Source organism: Scleropages formosus, chromosome 15 (assembly GCF_900964775.1).
Source record: "Scleropages formosus chromosome 15, fSclFor1.1, whole genome shotgun sequence".
Classification (NCBI taxonomy): domain Eukaryota; kingdom Metazoa; phylum Chordata; class Actinopteri; order Osteoglossiformes; family Osteoglossidae; genus Scleropages; species Scleropages formosus.
In genome coordinates this window covers 14,263,251-14,279,619 of record NC_041820.1, presented here as the reverse complement: position 1 = coordinate 14,279,619, position 16,369 = coordinate 14,263,251, and the positions used below count along the sequence as shown (strand labels likewise).

Sequence of the window (16,369 nt, the reverse complement as noted above, 5' to 3'; positions counted from 1 at the left end):
CAATTGAGTAAAGAATTTTAGACAATGCAAATATGTCAAATATGTTTATTTATAAAAATATATTTTTTTAATGGCATTTCACTTATCTACTTTAAAAAATTACTGCAGAGCAAATGTCACCAGTGTTCTCATAAACAGTTGTTATCTGGCAGTAAAACATAGTGTATATACAGTCTCCCTGCATTTTACAAAGGAAACAATTTCCTGAAAGAGGATGTAAATACCATTAGTTTAAATGGTAAAAATATGTAAATGTTCCTGAGACTTCAGATTGACCCATTTACACTCGAGTATCACCAAAATCCCATTAAAATGGGCATAAGTGTTAATAGTTAATACTAGTTATCATAACACAACAGAAGGTAGTTTCCCTTCATTTGTAACAATACTGTATGGCTATCTGACTGTGCTTGTTCAGCTCTTTAGTTGCTTTGGCTATTATCATTCTGCACAGTTAAAAAATACTCATAAAACATAAATAAATATTATAATACTTGTGTATTCATTCAACCTTTAATGCAAAAAAACAGAACAGTAATCAATGAAAACACGCCAAATGAATTCACACTCATGAGCAAGCTGATAGAGGATAGTACAAACAGGACATGGGTTCAGTTTCTTCTCAGTCTATATGGAGTTAGCATGGTCTCTCCATCTTTGTGTGGGTTTCCTTCATGCTCTCTAGGTTTTTTTCCCCGCAGCCCAAAGATGACTTTCGGGTGGATTTATATTTGAAATTGCTTGTCATGTGTGAATGTGTGTATATCATGTGAACTTAATTTCTTAGTATTATACTTATCCATTAACCAATTTATCTAAATATGTCTCAGCTGTACCCCGCCTCTTGCTCTATACTCCCTCAACAGATTTAGGATATTAGGACAAGGGGTTATTGATAATGAATGGACAAATGAAAAAACAGTAGAAAAAAATACGTTTGTTACGAATACTATTATACACACACACACACACATTTTCAGAACCGCTTGTCCCATACGGGGTCACGGGGGAACCGGAGCCTACCCGGCAACACAGGGCGTAAGGGGAGGGGACACACCCAGGACGGGACGCCAGTCCGTCGCAAGGTACCCCAAGCGGGACTCGAACCCCAGACCCACCGGACAGCAGGGCTGTGGTCCAACCCACTGCGCCACCGCACCCCCTGAATACTATTATATTTATTAGAAAATTCTATTGTATTTTACTGTGTTGTATTAATGAGGGGGGCATGGTGGCGCAGTGGGTTTGACCGGGTCCTGCTCTCCGGCGGGTCTGGGGTTTGAGTCCTGCTTGGGGTGCCTTGTGACAGACTGGTGTCCCGTCCTGGGTGTGTCCCCTCCCCCTCCGGCCTTACGCCCTGTGTTGCCAGGTTAGGCTCCGGTCCTCTAACGACGACCCCGTGCGGGACAAGCGATTCAGTGTGTGTGTGTGGGTGGGGTGCGGTGGCACAGCGGGGGTGGCCGGGTCCTGCTCGCTGGTGGGTCTCGGGTTCGAGACCTGCTTGGGGTGCCTTGTGATGGACTGGCGTCCCGTCCTGGGTGTGTCCCCTCCCCCTCCAGCCCTGACCCCTGTATTCCCAGGTTAGGCTCCAGTTCACTGTGACCAGTGGTTTCAGCCTGTGTGTGTGTGTGTGTATTGTATTATAAAATGTCAGTGTTAAAAATTACTTATTTTAATTAATACAGTATCTGAATGAATTTTAGGTGTTAATTTTCATGTGGGAACTAGTTACTTTTTCTCTATAACTAATAATGCTAATTCAACCACCTCACAAAAAGAATTTGCATATGGAGCTATTTCGTGAAACAAATTAGCCTCCTTATGTGAAATAATAGATGTGCTGCTATTTATGACTTTTTCACAGATGAAATGCCAATGAATGACTACAGAAATAAGATATGGTCTACCAAAGCAACATACACATTTCTTTTCACCCATGCTGTTATATTTTAAATATCGACCACCCTAGAATTACAGTGCTCTCTTGAGTTAATTGAAGTCTTCTATTAATATTTCTCATTAATGTTTCCTATAACTCTGAATTATAATGTGAATGGTAGCCTATTATTTTCCACTAAATATTTTCATTCTGTAAATTGGATGATGAAATTTAAGAAAATTAACTGAAACTAAACAGTATAAAATACTGAGCAGATATACACTTTATTGAGGTTTCATTAGAATTCTCACATTTGATAACACAAAGTAGTACATTGAAAAATACATACATTTCACAGACTTTCACTGGGCAGAAGGAAAACATCCAATGATGGATTTTCACAAAGAATAAAGCATTTGATTTCAGAATCAATACAAACTGGTAATGTTGGAAACGATGTTTCAAAGACACTTGTAGGCCATCAATTACTATAGTTCACCACAATGAAATTAAAACTGTTCAGTTAAACTGTACATTGAATGTGTAAACTGGAAAACTTTTTTTCTTTTTTAAATCCGTTTCCTACTGGAAATCAAAATTACACAATAAAGTCAGTAAGATCTAAAACTGGAAACCATGTGCCAGTTCCATGCTTTTAAGTCATCAGTGCTTAAGACACAGCAGCATCATGGTAGCCAGTCTTAGAACTTATTGCGTGTGCCAGCTATAGTACTCACTTTTTATTTAATAAGCCACAATTTTCAAATTTTAGGTTCACGATAAGCACGGCCAAAGGAAAATTAAAAGTATAATTACTCGTTGTTAGTCCATTGATAAATCCTACAATCAGAACACTGGCAGGATTTTCAAGAAATAAGAAATTCTAAAAATGCTCATGAATAGAGTGCTTATCATCACCCTGTGCACCTCAGAAGCATTTACAAGGTGCACACTGATTTTAAACACCCTGCATATTTTTGCAATTTATTGCTTGCATCAATACAAACAAAAGTTGTTGGGAATTTTTATTTGGAAGTCAAGATGCATTTATTGTATACAAAGGAAACATGCAATGAATGAAGCACATTTACCCTTTTCAGCAGAATTATGTCATACATAATCAGGCATACAAAGTAATGTAAAGAGAAAATAGGTCTTTTAGATGTTAGTCTCTAACAAATAAAGCATTCTGAACCACTTAAGGGTCTCACATAAAATGCTTCACAGATTCTTCATGGAAATCTGAGCATGAATTGGCAGAGTAAAAACAGAGTTAATGGCTATGATATATGTCACTTATATATTCCATAAACATATTTTCAAATGGTTTACATGTATCTGAAATAGTATTGAGTGAATGTCATCTTCAAAAAAATATATATTTTTTATATGCCTTACAAATTTAAAAGACCCCAGGAATTTTTAAGGGGATGCCAATTTTTACTCTTGGATTTTTTGGAAAAGAAGGGAAACACCTAAATGAGCCGCTACAGTATATTATATTTTTGTGCAATTTAGAAAACATCTTCCAATGTCAATAAACTCTAAAAGACATAAACTGTATACTCACATCAAGTTAACCTTATAAAAGAGCGAAAAAGAGCCCATCAAAATTTTAGTTTTCACCAGATTAAAACAGAATAATTCCATTTATATATAATTTGGTACAAATTGTCTGGTACATGAAAAGGAACAAAAATGTAACCATAGGATACATACAAAGCCTTCATAGACAATTAAGCAATAATGTACTATATGCATTTATCCAATTAACAACGCAGCATTTTTGGACAAAGGTTGTTGGACTTTACAATGTAATTTGCATGACATTCTTTTATATCAGTAGTACACCAATAACTTTCCCATATGTGTTCCAATAAAAGGACTATAAAGAAAATACAATTACATACATAGGTATTAAAGTTAGTCCTGCAGCTACAGCCAATGCAGAGCATTTGGCTGTACTCTATACAATGCTCTGCCAAGATGTATGTGTTTGAAGTACTATTTTAAAACAACAAAACCCTAGTATGTTCTGAAGGCTACAATACGAAAACAAAGCTTGAAATGTCATATTTTTACTCATGAGCAAAGCAATTCTACAACACAAATATGCAAAGCTACAGCAAACAAGGTTTGGATGCTTACATTAAAAATAACATTGCATCTTTCATACTTATAGTATGGAATTGTTAAAATGTCCTCCACTTTAAACATTCCTCAGTGGTTAATTTGGTCCCACTATATTAGAAGCAGTAAAATGTTATTCAGTGCCCTGTTATCCCAATATGTACAGCAATACAAACAAAATGCCAGGCAATCACAGACATTACGCAAAGATTATGCTTATGATTTTTAATGACCAATGAATAGCTCACTATTCAAAATAATACACACAAGTTTAACCTTAAAATTTGATCACACTGATTTGTCAAATAGGCACAACTTGTTCAAATAAACCAATTTTCCAGTTTCCAGATGATCTTATATGAATACAAATAACATTTACTAATCAAGTATTAACATCTGAATCCAGTAATTTAGACTCCAATTCAAGTATGATCAGTTCCTCATAACTCAATGCCCTCTTATGTATACTTTGATTAAATATGTATTAGCAAAAAGAGGAAGAAACTCTTGCAGTTATGTAACAGGTTTAACCATGTAGTAATTTATTGTGAAAGTCCAAATCATATACCACAAAAGAAATAAAACACAATGGCTTGGCTATAAATGTAAATTAGATTAAACTGAAGAATTCTAGTAAGTAAAGCTATACTATAAAATTAGATGGATTTCAGTAGTTAGACTTCAAAGAGTAATATAGATTAATATCAATTTATGAATTGCTTGAATATTCTCTGTTGTACCAAATTAATGTTTTTGGTTGTGTTAGTTTTATGCAAAAATGTGTTGAAAATATTTGCCTGCAAAGGAGAAATCCAAATACCTAACTGAAAACTGGCCAAAGTAATTTGAGGTCTCAGTGTAAAAAATGATTGTTCATTTATAATTCCATTTACCTGGCAATTCTATACTTCTGCAGTTTTAATGTTTAAAGGATAAACTAAGTAGATATTTATGGTTTCAATTCAGAAATTTCCTTTATAGATTCAGAGAAGCCAGGTAAGTAAAAATATAATTTTAAGAATATCAATTTACAGAGCTTTTGGTCCCTTCATAGAAACTTTTTTTGTTCAGTTGTAATTTCCAACTAGCCATAAGGCAGTCCCTTCTTGTTGTAGGAAGTCACCCAAATGTATTTTAAGTAACCATGAGGAATTAATAGTTATCAGAACACACAAAAAAGAAAAAACAAGCACACAAATATAAAAACATGACATCAGAGAAATGAATAAAAATTTGTCAAAGGAATGTAAATTATTTACTGAACTCAACTTACTATATAGAGTTTTGAGCTTTACAACAAATTGTATTAGTAAAGATTGAAACAGAATGTATAAAATAACAAAGCAAAAGTCACAAAAATCTAGGTTCAGATTGCTGGAGAGCAACTAGGGAGTGAATAAAGGGACAGAACCTCAAGAAGGTGACTAGTGTACAATTTCAATACACAAAAGCTAAGATGAGGTAAACACACAAACTGAAGATTTGTTTACTCATACCCAATCACTGGAAACTGGCAGTGTTTTATTGGGAATAATTTGGAATGTGTTTTACCTTGGGATTCCAAAGAAAATACCTAAATTTGAAGAAAAGCTGGGAAATGTGCTCTTTAAAATGGGGAGGAGGAATTGTCAAGTTTCAAAAAAAATTTTCCTCAAGGCAGTGAGGGAGTGCAAATTCAATTTCTGGAAACCTAGCATAAGGAGACTTGAGAACTGTGGTCACTGAAAGACTGATGAAGTCATACATGGTTCCCCACATCAGTAAGAACACATGATGTCTTGGACAACTCCCTGACATTTCCACTCTGCCAGGTGAGATGTCCCTAACGGAAGAATCCTAGCTTCTCCCGCAACCATTCCTCTGTCAAGTCCTCTGTGTTGCGAATTTCAAATACCTGTGAAAAAAAGGTAAAGCGATCATTATCATGTTTTGTCTTTTCGGATGTAAGACCTCCATATGATACTGGTTCAGTGTATTTGCAGAACAAGGAGCACAAACCTTGGTCAGCTCTACTGTTTGGACTAGCTTATTTTTGCTACCAGCATACATCATCTGTTGCTCAGGTTTGCATCCTAAAAAACAAAAAAATTCCATCACATTTACAAAAGTAAAATTCTCATCCCTTTCACTTGATGAGAGTTAAATTCATAACTGTAACACAGTTTACACATCCCCGGGTGAAATCTGTATTTATGCTTCTTGCCAGAAAAGGTTAAAACTTGTTTACCAACAGGACTGGAAAATATGAAGCAGAGAGGGTAGGAAACTCGTCCATCATCATGCTGGTACTTGTAACTGTAGACCACAAATGTAGTTAGGGTTAAAGAATTTATCAGTTAATAGCTTCATGATCTGTATTTTTATATTTTACATCAAAGTTCAATATAAAAACCCCAAGGCTTTTTTTAAAAAGATCTTAAAAGAAGTAACTGTTCATTCCTAAAAAGGATATCTTGGCTGTCTTTCAGGCAGTTCATCCTTTAAGTCATCAGGAGAAATATCCTAAGAAGAGAGAGAAAATTAGTGAGCCTAACTAATTTGTGTCTTAAATATTTCTGTAATTACTTATTTCTAATAATAAATATTACTAACATTTCCCCTAATGGCAGATCAATTAATGTTTGGTGCCCCTTAGACTTCTTAGATACTTCTGTTAATATGGAGTATTTTGCCCAAATTATTCCTGTTATCTTGGCACTCATACACCAACAGTCATGATCATAACATCAGACAAACTTTTAAATTATAAAATTAGTAATCAGTTGTATGTCAGTCAATTTCATACAAAGTGGCACAGCCAGGTTGCATTGCATTACAATGACCAGGAGGGGTAACTCTAAGCCCCAGAAGTTTATCCCCCCCCCCCCCCCCCATTTCCTTAGGCTGGAAGCTTTTTTTTGCTTTTCTTTCCTCAGCCACCAAATGACATAATTTAGTGCACTTCATTAGCACCTGCCTTTGTTTTTTTACTCTGTCTTTCATGACTCTGCTAACTATAAGCTGTGTTATTCTCTCAAGAGTAATATTTAAAATATTTTTAACTATAAAATGATTATTTCTATGCTGGACTGATTGTGCTGTTTACAAAACTATTTCATCCTACACTGTCATCATGTAGAGATCTTCCAGACACAAATAAACACCAAGCACACTTTCAGTGTTCTTGAAACCTAACCCTTATATACTACTATATGAGCTGCATCTAGCACCAAAAACTCAGCAGACTGGAGACGTCAACTGCATTCTTCACAAATCTAAAGCGTCACTTTCCTGACATTCCTTGTCTTTAACAGTCTATTGTCATCGATGACATGACTGTCTATTCTTTTCTAAACAAACTAACATGAGTTATACATCACTTTGGAGAAAAGTTTCTGCTAAAGGAATATGTGTATATGTGAACACATCTACCAGTATATTCCATCTTCGGAAGCAGGTGGATGGCTCAGGTGGAGTTTAGCTGTGGCCTTAACCATGTTCATCTCAAATGTAATCTCCTGGCACAAGCTTAAGAGTTGTTGCTACACACCATATTTCTCTTTGTGTAGCAGTCATCCTTCATCATCTTCACTCATCACCTTACCCTAAATTTGCTCGTTCCTAGGTCACTGCTGTGTATAACTGAGTGCTGTAGTAGCTTAAGACCCTGCACTAGAAGCTTCAGACATCTCGACAGCCTATGAAGTCAATGAGTAAGAAGGTTCCAGTTCATGTGGTTGCTTCTTCCACAACGGCTGCGACCGCATCCCCAGCTGCCCATTCATAGAGACCGTATGTCCAACACCAACACAGCCACTACATGAAACCAAGACAGGCTCCAGAGGCTTTTGCAGATGTTGAATTTTATGGAGGTGACAAGCTATGTTCAATCCCCACAAATACAGACACATTGAGCACAAGTAAGAACCAAATTTATGTGCTAATGACTAAAGAATTCAGAGCTGTGTACAAAACTGGATAAAATACCAATAACCACAACTGTTAGAAAGAAAGCATTCCACTGAATCAAACCAATGTCATCATTTTGCTAAGGGTATCAAAATGTAAAAGCATTTAAAAGAAAAGTCTTTGATTAGTCACAGATACATATTATTAAAATTATTTAATTATTTCCATTTCTGTTCATATAATCTTTAAAAAAGTGCAAAACGAAGTTCATTTCTTTGAAGACAATTTAATAAAAAGAATCCTGGCCTTAGCTGTTGTTTGAGACCAATTTTGTGTTGGTCCAAGAAAAATTTTAATCGTGTGTTTCTTCCAGTAATACATTAATTTGATTGTTCTTAAAACTTACTGAACCTAATCTGGATTAACTAATCCATTAATTACTTTGTTGTTGAAAGGCTTAGCACATAATTATTTTTGTAATTAAATATTTAATAAAAACAATCACTGTCCTTTTAATTTTAAGGAAGAAAAATTTTGCTAATTATGCTAACTTTCATGATGCAAACACATACAGTATAACACAAATTACAGAACAATATATCTTAACGTGATTAAAAATCACATTGAACAACATGTTCACCTTAATTATTTGAATCATATGATGCATTCAATCAACAGCTCACTGAAGTATAATTAATAATCCTCATCTAGAAAGTCAAAATACAATAGCAGTTATCAGGGCAATAAACTGCTGATATATGAAGAAGAAAAGTACTGTATGTAAATAAAATAACTATCTTGCACAAAAATTTGTAAGGGTTATACAGTCAATAGCTATGTCTATTCTGAGATTCAGAAGCATCTCACAAGTGCAGTGTGCAAGGCATTTCCCAACAACGAATTCTTAAACATCCAATCTCTCAACTTGCCTCATGTTCCTCATCAAGGATGACAAGCTGTCTGTCCTTGTCAATTTTCACTGCAAGGGGAGAGGAAACAGGAGATAAGACCACAAACACAGAAAGCACATCATCCTCCACAGGGAAAAAGACCCCTAAAGGATAAAGATATAAATGATAATCTCTAACCACCTGAAAGATGTATATAAACCTCTTTTGGTTTTTGTTTTCTTCAATATATAAAGGTGCTGTGTTCCTTATTTCAACCAGAAATTTACATGTTTTAAAATATAACTGCAACATTGTGCTTTAAGAGCACATCATTATGGACACATGTATGATTCTTATCAATACCTTAAAAACAACATCATAAACAGAATTTAAATTTTTTTATTACTAAACCCACAGAATAGATTGGACTATAGAGGCTCAACATTTATGGGTATTACTCTTATTTTGCCTTGGGTTACTGGCTATATCAAAAAAAAGAAAAATTATATTAAAAAGACTATAAAAAGTGTCAATCATGTGAATGGCCATGCTTGTACTTTACCACAATTAATAAATACCTGAAAAATCCTTTGTAAGGTAAGTTCTTGTTACTCAAAGACTTTTTATTTTAAATGATAAAACTATTACACATTCCTACACCCCAGACATGACACCTATTTATGCTATCACCAAATCCCACACAATTACTTCAATAGTCAACATTAGTTATCATAACACAGAATAACAAGGCAGTTAATTAACTGTTCTATAATACTGGATGGCTGTCTACTTGCACTGCCTCCGCTCGTTCAGCTCTTTCACAGCTATTACCTGATGCAGACTGAAAGGGTGGGATTTCTCTGGATACCCCAATTTGCCCCACAGTTTAAAGATGTGTTTCAAGTGAGCTGGTAAATCTGCCAGCAGTGTATATGGGTCTGTTACATCGCTCTGCTGTACAGATGAGTAAATGATTACAGGGTGTTTAGTGAAGCCTATCTTTATCGCCCTGGACAAAGGTGTCAGCTAAATACTGGTTAGTAATCACTGTACGCCGTTTTGGAAAAGAGCCTCAGCTAAATTAATGAATGTAAAGGTCTTGCGTTACTCAGCTGTCTGGATGCATGTAAAATCTAAATGTGGTCCTTGTAAATATAAATAAATGCCTCATAAAATTAAGCATGGGCGTTTCAAAACTCCTCAAAGCGGTGTATCTTGGAGTATGACAATTATATTCCCCCCACTGTCTCTGAAAACAGTATTTCAAAGAAGACTCCAAAATACAGGCTTCCCTTGAGTATACTTCATTTTAGAAAATCTGCTTATAAACACTAAGAAATTCTAATTCAAAAGCCAAGTTTAGAACATCAGAACACAACCTAATGAGCCAACCCATGTCTGCAATTTGTGAAGTATAATTTCATAACAGCATTTTGTCCAACGCAAGGTCTGGTGGTCTGGAGATCTGGAGTGTATCCTGGAAGCATAGGGCAGTAGGCAAAATGCACAGTAAAAGTGAATGGGACACCAGTCCATCTTAGGGCAGTCAGAGACACACTACTGGCAATGTGGAGTTTCCAATTTACCTCAAACACTTATCTTTAGACTGCAGGAGGAAACCAGAGCACCCAGAATAAACCCACTCCAACCAACACACAACACAATCTGAGCTAGATTTGATCCCACAGCCCAGGAGCCATGAGGCACTAGCGCTGCACATTGCACCACTGTACCTCACATTTGCAAAAAATGAATAATGAAATCACACAAAGTTACATGTAATGATATTACGATTCAAGATAATTGTATGTTTTTATAACTTCAGGTGTTAAACTGAACAGTAAGGCTTTACTGTGTGTTTCATCTTGTGTAATGCTTCTTTTTTGTTTTACGGTTCATAATTATGGTATGTGAGTTTACAGCAAAATTCAGGAGATTTCTGAGACCCTGCAATGGACTGGCATGTCATCAAGGGTGTACCTTTGCCACCACCAAGGTTCATATTTTGAGCTTAAATTTTGGTCCTCATAGATATGAGGTGATGTCATGTCAGTTTTAGGACTCATAAGTTCTCATAATATGAACACACTTTATGTGAAGGAAGACTGTACAGAGATGTACAAGGACTACCCTACCAAGAGCCAAAAAGCTTGAAAAGTTCTGAACAGTCATACATTTCTGTCTTGCTTTTTCCTAATGTCTTGAGTTTGATTTCCCTTTAAAATTATTTCAGATAACACAACACGAAAATTTTCCACAGGCAAAATATTTATAAACAGGACATAAGTAAAGTATTAGTACCTGATGATCGATTACCAAAATAACTGAAAAGACAGGGTCCATTTTAGGTCGTCACAACTGGCAAAAAATTGGTTGAATAGTAAAGATATTAACATATTCTGTGAAAGCAGATTAAGCTTTGTTTTATTAAATTGTTTGGCATTTTTATTTGTATAAAGCAGGGCTTAATGCCTGCCAGGCTTATATCAGAATGCTACATTTAAAAACTTAAAGAATGTATACTGTTATTCTGTATAAGTATCTTTTTATTTTGACATTGGGATAAATATGTAAAATCAGATTATGAAAAGGAAGGACAGCATCAGAGAGACACTGTTTCTTCCTATTCAGCTATTGACTTCATTCCAGTGATACATTAGACAAAGGTCTCTGTGGCATCACTCAGACGCAATCATTAAGTCAATGTGTGAACTTGTTCAACTCTCAAGATTATTGCCTTTTTAAACCACCCTACAGGTCAAACGAAGCCCTACGGGGCTGCTAGTCGAGCTGTAAGAAAACCCAAGGAACACGCGCTTTGTTTGAACTTAAAGCAGCACTGAAAGCTGTGCCGAGTTGCGCTCTTTCGCCAATGACAGCTGCTGAACAAACAAAGAAGCTTCCCCTTTTACGGGGAGCCACCCTAGGGATCGCTAAACTAGGGAGTATTCGCCATGCAGAATAGCCTGTTTAGCTGGTTAACTTTCAGAAACTTGAAAAGTGTCAATATGATCCGACTGAAAATAAAATGTGGCCGTACTGCTATTGGAGAAAAACGTTTTACGACTGTAAGGTAGATTGTGTCTATTATTCTGCTTTGAGTAATATCTCCAGCAATTCTAACTGTAGGGAAAACAAATGATACGTTTTTCTTCACCGGACACACATCTCCAAGCAGCCGTGCAAATGACTTCTGTCCTGACAGTGTGAATCAGGCAAACTACCTTGTGTGCAAGATTGTCAGGATCCCCCCCATCTGAGCGTGCCACTTTTTTTTTTTAAAACAGACAAACTTAATAATTATACGGCTCATTGGCTCAGAACTTTTCCCACTGGATTTATTTGTTACTGTGGTAATCCACATACAATCACAAAGACTAGTGATTTGAGTTCCAAAGGTAAAAACATAAACACTTCTCAGTTTCTTTCTTAATTGCATGTTGTTCACCGTCCTGTTTCCTAAAATTTCTGTTTGGTGCAAAGTGAGAATTACCTGCATTTCCACTTAACGCCATTACTTTAAGTAAAATGCAGAGTACACACATTTATACAGAAATGTTTTTGCATTCACTGTTACCACAGCTTTATACAGGACATTTAAGATCATTGAACCATACATCATCAAACACTGTCATTGGCACATCTTTGACTTCTACTGGAAACTTACTGACGATTACTTACTGATGATTGCAGCATTGTTGGTTTCTTTGCGGAATCGAAACTCCCGTAACTTTTTAACCAAATCTCCATCAACATCACACACAACCAATGATTCACTCTATAAAGAGATAAACAAAACTGGAATTTAGTATTTTATAAGTTTGATGAATTGTAGTGTTCAGGCTACTTTTTGTTATATCGTATCTCCTTATGAACTCATTACAAATCACTATAGCATTTCCTTGAAGGGCTTGAATTTTTTTAAAAAAAAAAAAAGTTTATCACTCACTTTTCCTGCATCGAAAATGCATTAACACCATTTCATTATGATGTATCAGAATAATACTGTAATCTGATTAAAAGTACAGTCATCATTAGTAGATGCCAAACAACTGCGCATGAATGCAGCATAGGCTGAACACCTCTGGAGTACAAAAGACATTTTGGGCTCCCAAAACCTGTGCTGACAAGCCCTCGACACACAAAGTCAAACAGCGAGCACATGGATCATGGAGACACGTACAGCACACTGCAACGACTAACACAGGGCACAGAAAGGCATGGAGAAATACAGCTTTAAAAGAGAGGAATCCATATATGCGCTCGCCAGGGTTACACCTAAACTGCACACACAGGAACAAAAACAAAACATAGTTGGCGTTCAAAGGCAAACTGATCTGTTGTAGGCAAAAATACTTTACGTACAAATTATATACGCACACATTCCACAACATTTTCATGGGCTAAAGTTGTACATGAATAGGCGAAAGGTGCAGTAGATGTCGAGCGCAGAAGTAAACTTTGGGGTCATCATCGGTGCAGTTGTGCTGGAGCCTGTGAGCAGTGTGGACAAGTAGCAGGTGACAGTCAGTGTGACAGTGACAGCACTCAGGGTCACGTGTACTTATGGTTAAAGACTCGTCGAGTAGCGCGCGCGCGCACACACACACACACACACACACACACAAACAAACACAGACAGACAGAGAGATGTCCAAGCAGGGACTGGCGAGCAGGGTCTTATTAATTACGGCTACCCCCTGTCAGGAAAGCAAGGGTGGAACACAAATGACATGTTCAGTTCATGATAATGGAGGCACGAGGTCCGTGTAGGAGGGAGGTCGTCAGGCGGGAATGCTGGACTAGTAGTAGCAGGACGCGGTGCTAAACATGTCTGCAACGCCTCAGTTTCTCCTGGAATCTCACAGCTGACAACGCTCTTACAGAGGCAGCACAGGGTCGTTATTAGACTAGAGACCTGCACTACAGGGACCTTCTCTTCGCTGAAATGTACGTGAGCTACGCTGCACGTTATGAACTGGGCTGTAGCAGCACGATCACAATGGATGGACTGACTGACGGACGCGGACGGACTGACTGACTGGGCGGAACTCACTGCACGTTCGTTCCCAACACTCCGCTCAACAAAGACTTACGAGACACTTCAAAATGCACAAGACCACAAATTATGCAGGTAAAGTATATACGCGAAGGAAAGGATTACGAGTTGATTATGAGAGCTCAAAAATGTGGTTTTTTTCCTGTCCTTTTCCGCCCCTTTCGAACCCACTCACCATTTTCCCTGAAGCGCAGACTCAGATTGTCTAGACCCCGAATCGTGGAGATTTTTCCCCTTTGTCTCGTGACTCTTATCTGGCCAATCAGAGGTGAGCGAAGCTCCACGTCCCCTGGAAACAGTGGCTCGGCTCGGTGCGCCGCAGCAGTCAGGCGGTCGGACGCAGGATTTTCCTGCGCGAGTCGCGCTTCGGGATTGTGCGGGAACTCCGGCGAGGAAAATGGCGGAAAGTGGAATTGCTCAACACGAAATCCCCCGCAGTCATTCTGTTTCCTCAACGTTTACACCAATCACATATCTCCTCAACTCAAATAACGAGTTCGATTACTGACTGGATTTGCTCTTTAATGTGAACCCCTTTGAAATGTAACATTTTGTAACAGTGGATCACTCATGAAAATATGTTTCATCCGTTGCTTAGTCGGTTGGATGATTTAAGGGTAGTTAAGAGTAGTAAGTTTAGCGATCTCTACGAGCATTCTGCATAGAAGGAGGAAACATTTTACAGTTATACCATAAAGACGGACAAATTACCATCTGCCAATTATCTTTCCTTACCTACTTTCATTGCAGATTTGTTACTTTTCTCAGCAGCACCAAACCATCCATGTTGATTATATAATAATAATAATAATAATAATAATAATAATAATAATAATAATAATAATAATAAACTTTGTACGACTACTTGAAGCTTGTAAAATTTCCATATAAATGATTTGTTGTTGATTTTATCAAGGCTGTTCGGACTCATTTAGCTGTCCAAGGAAAACGTGGTGATCATTGAGTGATTATTTGCGTTCGTAATTACAGCAAAAAACTATAATTATTCATTGGGCGCGGCAATACAAAAATTAAAACTTAGATGTGTTTGTAAATATAAGGGTTTTTTATCAGTGTAACCTCCTCAGCCTACTGGAAGTGTACTGGAAACCAGGGAATCATGACGGTGCACTAGGAAAATAACATTAAACATTGAAAAGAAACGAGTACGAGTTTCCAGTGCGATTTGGAAATCGACAAGTGAACAATGATGTCATAGTTTTTCAGACTGCACGAGTTCAATACAGTGCAGCGCTGTTACTCGTACGCTCTGCCACGGGGAGCCGCAGGAACAAACAGTGAGAAGCGCGCCGGAAGTTCGACACTTTCCGGGTGGAAAGAGCGGATGTTGGAAGTGCGAGCAGTCGCGTGGGCTTCATGAGAGACGGATACGGAAATGGGTTTATTACTGGATTTTTCTGTGTATCGGTTGCGAGCAACGCGTGAGTTGCTCACAACCACGATAGAGCCTATGCTCGAAGGAGCTCTAGAGTTAATGTTCATGCCCCGCTCCGCCACTGTGCCCCTACTGGTGATTTAGGAAGAACCTGACTGAGTGTTGTTTGCGCTGCTGCCTGTTGTTGGTCACTATACACACACACACACACACACACACACACATTTTCAGAACCGCTTGTCCCATACGGGGTCACGGGGAACCGGAGCCTAACCCGGCAACTCAGGGCGCAAGGCTGGAGGGGGAAGGGGACACACCCAGGACGGGACGCCAGTCCGTCGCAAGGCACCCCAAGCGGGACTCGAACACAGACCTACCGGAGAGCAGGACTGTGGTCCAACCCACTGCGCCACCGCACCCCCTCGTCACTATACACAATATACTCCAAAACACGGGCTCTATGGTCACTACACTCCACATGTTCCGACGGGCCACTGCAAGGCGCGGGGTCTTGCCTGGAGCCTTTGGATGTGTCGTGTGCAGCGCTACGATCTGAACTTCTCCACAGTTTTACTCCGTTTTAATGGACAGTGTGGGTTCCAGTAGTTCCACACAATGCCACTGTAGCACTTTCACTTGACTTTGTAGAGAACCTTGATCATTTTCAATTTTAACACAGCATTTGAAGAGTATCCCTGTGCCATGGCAGCTCATTATAAGGATCAGGGACCTTTCTTTCTGCAGAAATGTCTGGTATCTTTATGCCTTCTGTGCAACTCTGATTCCCAACAAAGTGACAATTATAGGTTTATAGTTAAGGTGCTTTTCATACAGACAAAGTTCTCTTTTAAATAATAATTAGTGATAAATGAATTTAATCATGCTAAGGCCTGTTCGTACTGTAACTACAACATTGTCATCAGCTTTGTCTCTGGTTTTGAGACATTTTCAGTTTGTGTTTTCTTATTTTCACCCATGAACCTGTGCTCAGAATTTTAAATACACATGGAATTCTTTTCAGTTCCTAAATGATTCAGAACAACCCTAACAAATGTAGTATTTTGTCATGGGGTTTTTATAAGTTCTTTATGGAAGATTTTTTAAAATTTATCAGCATCTTTGAAAAA

General features: G+C 37.7%; 1 protein-coding gene across 1 annotated transcript; it reads right to left on the bottom strand.

The window, feature by feature from the left end:
- Nucleotides 1-2,154: 2,154 nt before the first annotated feature.
- Nucleotides 2,155-14,234, bottom strand: gmfb (glia maturation factor, beta). Its single transcript, XM_018727461.2, has 7 exons — nt 14,022-14,234; nt 12,469-12,565; nt 8,827-8,876; nt 6,462-6,511; nt 6,237-6,319; nt 6,008-6,081; nt 2,155-5,903 (listed from the first exon to the last, which is right to left on the bottom strand). Exons 1-7 carry the CDS (start codon nt 14,022-14,024, stop codon nt 5,832-5,834), a joined length of 429 nt encoding a protein of 142 aa, XP_018582977.1. The 5' UTR covers nt 14,025-14,234; the 3' UTR covers nt 2,155-5,831.
- Nucleotides 14,235-16,369: the final 2,135 nt, after the last annotated feature.